Source organism: Ochotona princeps, chromosome 21 (assembly GCF_030435755.1).
Source record: "Ochotona princeps isolate mOchPri1 chromosome 21, mOchPri1.hap1, whole genome shotgun sequence".
Classification (NCBI taxonomy): Eukaryota; Metazoa; Chordata; class Mammalia; order Lagomorpha; family Ochotonidae; genus Ochotona; species Ochotona princeps.
Window position 1 is genome coordinate 29,910,923 of NC_080852.1, and position 12,064 is coordinate 29,922,986.

General features: G+C 44.7%; 1 protein-coding gene across 2 annotated transcripts in view; it reads right to left on the minus strand.

Moving 5' to 3' along the window:
- The window catches only part of SNRK (SNF related kinase), a 46,315-nt gene that overhangs the window by 6,903 nt on the left and 27,348 nt on the right, over positions 1-12,064 (minus strand). For both annotated transcript variants that reach the window (XM_058679045.1, XM_058679046.1), the window contains exon 3: positions 2,954-3,095. In XM_058679045.1, coding sequence (XP_058535028.1) covers positions 2,954-3,095 — 142 coding nt within the window. The remainder of the gene's footprint in view (positions 1-2,953; positions 3,096-12,064) is intronic.

Here is a 12,064-nt window from a genome sequence, read left to right on the forward strand (position 1 = left end):
TGTAAAACAAGACTTCAAGGGATTCCCCAAATAGAGTAACAAAATATTACAGGCAAAAAAAAACCCACAAAGGAAAGAAGACAGCCCAGTGGCCCACCACAGAGCACAGTCAGGACCCACGGCAATCTTCAGACACAGACAACAAACATATCAAAGAGTAAAAGGGCTTTTTGCAATTGTTCTCATTACAGTCTGCAGAAAAAGGTAAACGGGCTTCCATAAGTCAAAAATAACCACTGTAGCTAAAAAACTAAAGGGGCGAATTTTAAACTGGACATAAAGAAAATTGATCTAAAGAAAAAGTTGAGTAATTACATATTGCAGACAGAAAAGAAACTAAAACACAAGGAATGTAGGATGAAAATACCAAAATTCTAAATCTGAGAAAAGCATCTGAAAATAAATGGCTGAGAATTTTCCAAATTCATAAAAAAAAAAAAAAAAAAACATCAACAACAACAACAAACAGAACCAGGAAGCCCTGACATGCCCCAATTGCAACAAATAGAAGCTCCCAAAGCAGCTGGCACAGATGGCAGGACACGCACGGCGGCCAGAGATGGGCAGCGCCACCTCCCTGAGGGCAGGAGAGTCGCCATGATGCTTCACTCAGACACTCGCTGTCCGGAGTGCGGGACATGCGACACACCGCTGATGAAAGCCAACAAAGCCCATCAGCAAAGACATCAGAAATAACTAATGTGTGCTCCCAGCTGGAGAGGTGAACAAAATTCCCACCAAACATCTGGTGATTATAAATAATTTTTGGGTATTCAGAATAGTAAAAATTATCTAATTAGTGCAGTTAGTTAGAAAAAAAACCTAACATAATAGGTGTTAGTTCAGTGTTCCTTCCAAGAAGTTTGTATTATTTAGGAATAGAATAAAGATGAGGATTAACTATAAATTTTATTACATTAATATACAAATATGTTGTATGTGATTAAACAGGAAAATCCTTAAAATATAACTTTCCATATTTTGGGGGTGGGGGAAGACAAATGAGGAAAAACACCACCTCATCAACCCCTGAAAATGAATGAGATAAAGACTGAAAAAGTGCAAAGCCATACCCTCTCTCGTAATGACCATCAGGATCGCTCCAGAAACCCCTCAAAACAAACAAACAAACAAAACTAGAATAGATAGAGAACAACAAGGAAAGCTTAGAAACAGACAGGAAACGGTCAACAGGGATGCACTTATACCTCACTGGGTGGGACACAAAGATTAGTTACTCCTCACTGGGGTATTGAAGATTTCTCTGCACATCCCTCCTAAAAAACTGTTGACATATGTCCTGTTAGAATTATAGAGTTAGACCACCCGAAAAACAGCCAGGTTCAGCGAAATTAGGCTTCAATGCTATAAACTGCTAAATGCTAAAATTAAAATAGGCATGAGACAGCTGAATAGCAATCTAAGCCATTTCAAGGTGTATAGAACATGGTTGAATATAAGCCAAAACTGAAATGTCTATGAAGAAGCCACAGGTTGTGGTTAAGAACCTGCATTTTCCTATTAACATATTGGTTAATCAATACCATGTCAATTAATGCCATAATGTTGTAAATTGTTGTAAATATTATGTTGGGGCTTTTAACTGATTGGGATGATACTCTGCTGGCTTCACTTTCAGATCAGAGATGGTCTCAACAAGAAACCATTAAACTTACCAGGAAACTAAGATACTGGACTTCATGCTTGGTAAATACCTCCAATGAAAGAATGTCAACTGAATTTGAACTGTGGAAATGCAACAAGGTGAAGGAATCCACCACTGGGGGAGGGTTTGGGGAGGGGCAGGGGGAATCCCAGTGCATATAAAAATGTATCACATAATGCAATGTAATTAATAAAATAAAATTAGAGAAAAAAAATAAAAATCATTAAAAAAAATGCAAAGCCATAAAGTACTCAGAGATGGCACACGTGCAGCAAGGGCTGATAACACAAAATGCAAACAGGAGTATGTTCAACAAAATGCATTAACTCTGACAGGAGAAACAGAGATGGCTTGTGAGAGAGTAATAACTGTTCTATTCCTTAGGCTGGATGACGGGAAGATGCATACATTTTGAGTAGTATAAGCCAATCTACAAATAAATGTTTTCCTCTTTTAACTGTGGAGATACTCTTTGAATTACAAACTACATGTATATACACACATTCCTTTGGTTTTCACAGTAATCCTGTAAGACAGATCCTTGCCGCAACATTGGCAATTGGAGAAGCCAGAAGGTGAATGTGGGGTTTAAATACATACGTTATTAAACGTCCGCCAAAGAAGGCACTCGGATCACAGAAAAAGTTCCTAAAGTCTTACCAGCTGAGAAACTGAAAACTGTTAAAACAGCAAAATCCTTTCAAGTAGTGGTTTTACTCTTAGCAGAGCTCAAAACCAGCATTCACAATCTGGAAGAAATAGCCGATTTCTAACAGGCTTATTCCATCACTGTTTCTGAACAAGGACATCAGACTTTGAGCTTACTTGACTAATGCTTCCTGCAGTCACATAAACCAAAACAGAACTGCTCAGTCACTTGGGGGAGGAACGTGTGAAGTGAGACTCCGAGGCATGCCTGTAAATCCTAAACAACACACTGTTCATCCAGTCAAACAGGAAATGACCCCAACCCTTCTCTAGAACGTAAAACCATCTGGGCAGTCTTGCTGTCTGCTGAGGGAAAGGCAGTTGCTTGGTAACATCTCCACTCCTGGAGGATGGAGAGGCGTGCGATGGACTTCTGAGAACAGGTGTACTTATGGGAAGAATTTAGCACATTTTGTACTCTAGTGTTAAATTTCAAGTCACCTTGCCCTTTTCTCCAGATATTCTGAACAGCAGACACTAATTTAAAATGCAAAGTAGCTCAGATGTCTGAAGTTGCAGTTCCCTCCAATACGTGGGACATGCCAATGCACCAAGGTTCCTCCCACTCTGTAAACTTACTCCTTACACTCCTTTGACACATGGGAGGGCACTGTGTACTTGCAGTCCATGATCATGGTCAAGGTCTCGCTGTCATTGGCTTCTTGGAAGGGTGGCTGCCCACACACCAGCATGAACAAGATCACTCCGAGACTCCATATATCTGTAAAATGAAGACATGTGCTTGTTATGATAGGTCTAGTCAGGGCACCAAAAACATTAAGAACAATCAAAGTAGGTTAACAATACCACTTTATTTTGAGCAGTGGAAAGCATTTATTTATTAAAGCAAAAACATGGCAGAAAGAAAACTTTAGCCCCACCAGGGCAAGGAGGGTAACTGTCTCGTTCAGTTTTCTTATTCACTTAAAGCAGCGTCCTGCCATTGCACAATGAATGGATAAATTAACTCCCTTCACGGGGAGAACACCAGCCAGGGAGTAGCTATCCAGGCTCCAAAGCCAACAAAAACAGCTCCTGCTTTTCCCACCATAGTATTAAAAAGAAAGAAAATGAGAATGTTAATACTCTGAAACGGGAAAAGGATTTTACTTCTCAGTTGTCATTTGCCGCAATCCTGGCCAAGGTAATGAGGTCATTCCACAGAAAACAGAATTGAAGGTCAGGGATGAAGGGAAGGTGCTGTCCTGGGACAAGCCCAGGAGCCTTCGCCCCAAAGGCACATGCAGATCTTGCGGACAGGATCCAAACCTAAACATGGCTCATCTGTATTTCACATACAGATTTTCAGTGCACTTATGTTTTTACTGTAACACATCATATGTGATCAATTACAGAATTTTCATTGTGGCATCATGTTGCCACTCACAAAGTTTCAGATTTTGGAGTATTCTGGATCTCAAAGCTTCTGATTAGGAACACTCACCCCACACAAGTAACCAGAGCTACCGTTTGCCTGGAGCTGTGAACACAAGTCAGCAGCACGTTTCCCACTGCTGGAAGCGCTCCATCAGACACCCCCAGCACTCCACACGCAAGGGTTCTCACAACAGCTGCATGGCTGGACTGGTCAGTGTCTGCGGACTCTCCCAACAAGAAACACACTCCTGGCTCTGTCAGCAATAAGCACAGACCCACCAATCAGAGGGAGGGACTTTGTTTGCTTTAGATGAAAAGAATATAGGAAGGATACCACAAATCATTCACTCATTACAGAAACTGAAGTACAAACATGGTAATAGAAACATTCACAGAAAAAGAAACCAAATCATGATGGCTGCCAGACCACAGAAACAGGGGTGGGCCACGGGCACATGTCATCACACCTGTTACTACTCTTGTCAGGCTGGCTGCCATGTAAGCTAACATGCCCAGGAATTCTATTTTCCAAAAGAGCTGAAGCTTGCTTGTTAATAGATATTCCTTGGCTTGAGTTAAACAAAGAGGGAAACAAAAACCCATAAGTTATGCATAATGTGATTTTTAAACTTGTGGAATAGATTTTACTAAGAATGTGCCAATAAAAATTAGTGAAACAAATGAAAATATATACTATTTAAACACGTGAACAATGATGAAAAGGACTGAAGGACATCCAGTGTAAACCCTTACTGAAAAGCCGGGCAGCTTTACATGGCTTACAAATGTTCAACTCCAACCACCTCTGCACCACTTGCACCTGCCATTGCTGGTCACCTGCCCCGCTCCCAAGCCAGCACTGCAAGGAAGTACCAACCACACCCTTCTCCCCTCATTTTACACAACACCTACATTCTAAATAAAGTCAAGCAAACCGCACCTATCTGTTGATATTCATTATAACATGAAAAGTTTTTTACAAAATGAACTTGCCTATCCCCCTCTACCAAAGAAAGGGGGGGGATCTTAAATGGCTAACAATAAAGTAATGCAAACATTCAAAATCTGGACAGCTACAAACTTCTGTTTTCTACTGTTTACTGACAATGTTTAATGTTACCACTGCCATCCTGCCTAACTATTGTACCAATGGATTCAGAATATAATAATGTAGTTTCTTCCTGTAAAACTTCCAAAATAGCAACATTTGCAGAATGAGCTTAACTATATTATTTTCTCTATCAAATCAAACTGGAACTGCAGATAAACTAGTTTTGTTTCTTTGCTTTTTCTCTAAGCTAAACTGGAGATGACATCTAACCATACAATTATAAAAGGCTGCTGCTTTAAAAATAAAATATCAACTAAAAAAATCGCTACAAGTCCATTATCTGGTTGAATAAAACTTTCTTTTTCTGCTAAATATAATGAAGTCCAATTATTTGAACGTATCCCCCTCAGCACTGTTGGCTTCAGCTGCCTTCACACTACTGATTAGGAAGTGACAAGGTCAGAAGAGAAAAGCAAAGCGACAGAAATAATATATTGTTTCTCTAGTTTCCAGTTAGGACTCAGATCATTTCTAAATATGAAAACTCCTCAAAGCTGAGAGGCTTAGACACAGTTCACTCAAGTGGGTGACACAAAGTGGAGCACTTAAACCAGCAGCATTCCATGGGCCTGCGCCCTCCAAGCAAGCTCGGACCAAAGCACTGTTCTAAAACATCACATCCACACGGAGCATTAGCAAACCTCTCTTCCTGTTATTCCCCAGTTAAAACCATCTAGTAACCCCTGGCACAGCATTCATACAGCATAAGGTACTTCACGTAACTCGGAGGTGATGTGAAGGATATGGGGAGATGTGTGCAGGCTACAAGCAGGCATCTTACAGGAGGGACTTGAGTGGCCCAGGGTCTGGCCTGAGCAGGTGGTCTGGTAACCCATTCCAGCACAGACCAGGGCGTGGGCCGTGTTCATTCTTTTAATGTTTTCATCGTTTTATTTTTCAACCCAAGGGCCAAAGGAAAGAGAAAGGAATGACACTAAACAGAGGGGTATGACCAACCAAGCTATTTGTGTATCCTTGGTCTTCAAAATGGCAACACTGAGAGCAATCTACTTCCTACTAACACTGCAGTGGGCACTGCAAGGATCAAGAGAGAACTCACACTAAGCGGTCAGCACACAGGAAGACTCAGGGCTGCCAGTGCCAGGCCCCTGGCATCTGTGTGTGCCAGGCCTGGCTTCAGGCATGGATGAGCCAGAGATACCCTTGCTCAGACCAAACCCCCAGTTCACGATGAGAACAACTGGCAAGATCCAGGGGGCACGGATACAGACGGAAGGGTGACACTCCGCCGCTCCCAGGAGCAGAGCGCGGTGACAGGACTGAGAATGGCAACATGGCGTCAGGAAGGATGCGCCACCACACCCCCGGCTCAGAAGGGAGATGGTGTTGGTTGTAAGGAGAACAAGTCATTTCGGTAAATATTTATTTTTTCCCAACAAGAGAAATCTGCTAGTAAAAGTATGAACTATAAAACTGTAAATTCGGGCCCGGCGGCGTGGCCTAGCGGCTAAAGTCCTCACCTTGAAAGCGCCGGGATCCCATATGGGCGCCGGTTCTAATCCCGGCAGCTCCACTTCCCATCCAGCTCCCTGCTTGTGGCCTGGGAAAGCAGTTGAGGACGGCCCAATGCACTGGGACCCTGCACCTGCGTGGGAGACCCGGAGGAGGTTCCAGGTTCCCGGCTTCGGATCGACGCACATCGGCCCATTGCGACTCACTTGGGGAGTGAATCATCGGACGGAGGATCTTCCTCTCTGTCTCTCCTCCTCTGTGTATATCTGGCTCTAATAAAATGAATAAATCTTTAAAAAAAAAAACTGTAAATTCAGCTGGACACCCTAGGACTCCCGCAAAGCTACAAAACTGGGAATGGGAAAGGGGCGGGGACATGGGGCTGTTTCTCTACGTTTTCATTTTTAAAGACAGTTGATGTAGATACAGGTTACCATCCATCTGAACAATCAGAGGTAATGTTGATATTACTACTTAAAGCATGTATTTATTTCTGATACAGCTATAGGCCATCGGTTGCAAAAAAATCACCAAACAGAACTGATGTGATTAAAACAAAGAACCTTCCAACTCACACACGTGTGGAAGGAGTGGGGAGATGAGGCTGTCACGCAGAGCAGTGGATGGGGTGGCAGGCCCGCACAGGGCCTCTCTGCTCGCTAGGCAGGATCCCCAGGGGAACGCTGACTCACCTGCTGCCATACAGCAGCTCTGAGGAACGGGACAAGTCATGCTCTTTCTAGGGTCCTCTGGATGGGCTAACAGAATCCAAGGACACAGGTTTATCCGAGACAAAGCTAGTAAGGAGGAGGACATCATGGCGAATGAAGAGGTTTTCTAAAAAACCCATTTCTAAAGGGAATTATCTACATGGTAGAAAGTAACTGAAATGACAACACCAGAAGCAAGGTTCTAGATGGAAGCCCCTCTTCTTTCCTTTCTGTTCTCAGCACAGCCCTCATCCAGGAAAGCAGCAATAGAACGCGAGTGTTCAACCCGCTGCAGATGGAGCAGAGACCTGGAGCACCACGCACACGGCAATCGCTTCCCAGGCCAAGTCGGGCCCAGCAGCTGACCCAAGACCTCCACTCCTGGACAAGGTGGTGCCTCACGAGGCTGCAGACCTGTGAGGCCCACCAGCCTCCCAGAACCTTTGTTTCTAGCAGGATACCAAGGAAGCTCATGGCCTACAGTTCCCCAATCCAAGCTCCTATTTGCACAGCAAGAACTACTTGTATGCGCACAAAATCGGGCAGCACCCTGGCTACTGAAGATTCTCTTTTGCTGTAAAGAGATCAGTGGTTACTTTCGAGCAACATGACAGAGCACTGTGAAATTAGGAAACTGTCAGGTTATTTGAACTAATAAAAGTGAAGAATGTGAACATGTATTAGAATACCTATTATCACTAGATCTCTATTATCCTAATTTTTTCATCAATACTCTATTTAGAAGCAAGGTTTTGTTTGGTTTTATTTTACTTGATCAGGAGGAATATTTCTTCCCTTAAGAGGGGAGTGAGGCAGGTGTAATGGCACAGCAGGTTAGCCTGCTGTTTGTATTTGCCATCGCCACACCCCACATAGGACTACCGGGGTTCAAGTTCACCTCCCCCTCTGACAGAGCTTCCAGCCAAGGCACTTGCCTCTGCTGCTCACATGGGAACCTCACAGGAGTTTCAAGCTGCTGGCTTCGACATGGGCCAGCCCCAGCTATTGTGGGCATTTGGCAATTGAACCAGGAGACTGAAGCACAACTCAAGAACTGACCTAAAACGGGTGACTATTTAACTGCTAAGAGTCACTAGCTAAGAGCGTTATTACCACACGAAAACCTGTTTCCCTAACCTGACGAGCTGATGAGTCAAAGTATAAGCAGAGGACACTTCCATTTCCTAGCTTGTCCTGTTTCACATGTTTTACTTGGCCCAGAGAGGGCTCCCATCCACGAGATGGCCTGTATGCCTGCAACAGCCAAGGGGCTGCTAGCAGCGTGCCCTAGGAGCTATCTGCCAGGAGGCAGAGTTCAGTCTGTGGCTCCCATGTGGGTGGCACACCTCTGAGCCATCACCTGCCACCTTCCTGGGGCTGCGTTAGCAGGAAGCTGGAAATGGCAGTGGCAGCCAGGAGTGGGACTGGGGTACTTCAACGCGGGGTGCAGGTGTCCTGACCAGCACCCCGACTACAGAGACAGACACCCACACCAGCAAGGCTACTGTTTCTTTGATTATAAAAGCATGTGAAGAGTTGCCAGGAGTGACAAGGTCAGACTTAAATTTTACAAGAAACAGTAAGTGATGCATTCCTTACACATAGTGACCTGCAGCTGCGCACCCCCATCCACGCAAGAGACGCCCTCTCCTTGGGGTTCTTACTACTATTCCCACTCACCCGCAGTCAAGCCCCGGCCTCTTCTCGCCTGGGGTTTTCATACCTGAGAGCTGCTGGAGCCTGGAACAAGGCAAGGAAACCTGCCTCTTCAACCCTCCTTCTCTCATCCTCTCCTCCAGTGCACACCTGCTCAGGCCAATTAGCCCTGCGCACACTCAGGACGTAACCAGGCTCAAGGCTTGTGCTCCACCTCAATATGCAGGTCAGTGTGACCTGGCATCCACTCATGTAGCAATGATCAGCTGTGCACACCTTTGTCATTACACACAGGATATCACACCACAGTAAAACAAATGCCTGCCTAGGTACACAGGCCCAGAGAACACCAGAGCTGAGGTGGCCTTCCTGAACGGAGGAGGAGGAACCGAGGTGGGAGGGGAGGGCTGTCCCAGCAAACAGTCCATCAGAAGGGATGAGGGCAAGACAGCCACAGGGCCTCGGAGAGACTAGGACAAGCAATCAAGGCAGAGGGTCCCCCAAGATGTCAGATGGTTCTGGGGGACACAGCTCTGAACAACGCTCAGAACACCCCAGGTCTGGTTTCCTTCTAACCTCAAGTGGGGCACGAAGGAAGAAAAAGGAGACAAGAGCTTCAATTACCAAAATCATAAAGACACATCATTCACTCCTGCAATCTAAACAAGTTAATTTTTTTCCCACTTCTTCTTTGAAAAACATTACAATTAAAAAATTGAACATCTATGTATTATTTAGATTAGAATCAGCACTAGGTAAAGCTGGGTATACCTCAGATGAAGGCCTGACTTTGAGACCACAGAAATCCTCATATCCCAGGGTAGGGTCCACGCCCTGTTTCCTTAATCTCTTCCAGGTAAAATGGTGAATGGCGACCACTAAGAACCACCAATTTAAATCTTACCATGCCACGATTAGAGAAACATTTTCAAAATAGAACCAACACAACTAATTTTATCTGAATCAAAAACATAACAAGAACGATATTAAACACACACACACACAGATGATTTCTATCATATTTTTCAGGTTTCTCAAAACATGGTAGAAATCAATGGCTGAGTTCCTACGACAAGTCACTTCCTTTGTGGTACCCATCAACTCTACCTGGCACGCATGCTTAATGCTTCAGGAAACTTTACTACAAGTACACAACTTACTAACATTCATCTGTAAAATTCCAAGCGCTGTCTTGATGCACAGAATCTGCCCCGTGCTTCTGGAACCCTTAACCATGCACACTGACACTATAAAACCCAAACATCGTGAATCAAAACCAAACCCACTTGCAGAGGGTTCATTCCAGAATCTCGCTTCAACTGAAGTTTCAGGAATACTTGTTATTTCTCACAGGCATGAAGCTTGGGGCAGCATCACCATTTGTTCCTTTTTGTTTTCTGAGACACACGGCAACGTTACAGGCACCAAAGGTCTCCTTCGGCGCTGTGACTGCTGGCCTGGCAGTGGGCTGCGGGAGGTGTCCACGCACTGCCACGGACCTGCTGTTCATCTCTCCACAATTCAGTATTACACCAGCAACTATGACTGGACACACTGATTTTTACTAAAGTTTACAAAAGTGTCACTTCAAGACTCCAGACTTTCCCTATCCAGAGAGGCACAAAGAGTTCCCTTAAACAGATCCTCCCCACATGTGTGATACAAACCTAATGTCTTCATCTAGGACCCGCCAGGTCGCATCCAAACCACAAACAGCTGAAGAGTTAAGTAATACAAAAGTGACCCAGTCGCTGGCGCTGTGCAGAAAAGGTCCTGGTCTGAAGCAGTGCAACATCCCTCAACACCGGCCTCTGACAGTCTGAGACGGGAAACGAGATCACACGCACTCCGAGCTGGTGTGGCTTGGGAAAGGCTGGGAACGCAAGCACATCGCCAGCTGCTTGCTGAAGAAACAGCAAGGAGTTAACCACCTGAGAGAAAGACTATAGAATCCCGTCAGCCCAGGAGGAAGCGCCACTTCACGTGGGCCCTTCTGAAACACCTCACAGTCGCATCAAAGGCATCACAGCTTAGGAGGGACCCTTCAGAAAGAGTTCCTTGAGCAACCATACACGTAATGTGACAATCCTATTTCTCTGGGCAGTCACTACCCACTTCCAGCATTCTCTAGAAGGAATCTATCGAGCACATGCTCTTTCCTAGAAAGCAGAGGGCAAGAGATGACCACAACTCTGGTCTTGAGTATGGCAAGATTTCTTTTTTTTTTTTTCCATTTTTTATTATATTTTTGACAATCTTTACATAGTTAATTAGGGTAAAAAAAGTGGTAAGACTATTATTTCCATATTGTTTCCTTCATGTATCTGAGGTAAAGGGGGATGTTAAGGGAGAAGCCCCACCCAGTCTCCCACCCACCCCAGGTCCCAGATGGGGGGCATGCTCCAAGATGCAAGATTTCTAAATTGCACTTTACACAAATTATAAGTAGCACAGACACCAACAGCAAGAATATCTCAATTTATGTTTCACTAATCTATCTTTTCATAAGATGGGGCAAATTCACTCTGCACAACCAACCAGAGAGCCATTTTTAGACATATACTTGCACTAAGTAAGGAACAAAGATTCTTAAGAACACAGTTACAAGATGTGTCGATAGCCTAACAATGAGAAAAGGTAAGGACCACTACTGTAGAATCAGGTGTGGTCCAATGGGGAGACATCCCCAGGGAGCCCTTGTCCACATGGAGCAAAGGGGCCATCAACCCCAGCTCCCTACTAACGCAGATCCCAGGCGGCAGGAAGGGTAGCTCAGGTTACTGGGTTCCGGGGCCAGTGTTGTGGCACAGTGCATTAAACTGCCACCTGAGATGCCGACGTGCCATGAGAACTTTGGTTCTACTTTTGGTTGCTCCATGTCTGATCTATCTCCTTTGGCTAAGGTGCTTGGGCAAACAACAGACTACAGCTCAAGCACCTGACCCACCGACACCCACCTGGGCAATCCAGGTGGAGTTCTGGGCTCCCAGCTCCAGCCATTGGCAGACTTCAGGGGAGTAAATTAGCAGATGGAAGAGCTCTGTCTCTCCCTAACTGCATTTCAAATAAATTAAATTTATTTTTCCCTTACAGTTATTGGGTTCTGACACCCAAATGGGAGACCTGGATCAAGTTACCAGCTCCGTGCTTTGGGCACTGGAGGAACTATCTCTGTGTGTATAACTATGTCTGTCTGTCTGTCTCTCTCAGAAAAACAATCACCACTCTAAAATAAATTACCAGATGTTAACATGGTTAAGATTAAACACTGTCACCTTTGTGAACACATCAGAGCTGCAGTGACTGTCCAGCTTTAAAATGCCTGTCTCAAAAAGCAGCGCAGGAGTGACGTGTTAGCACACA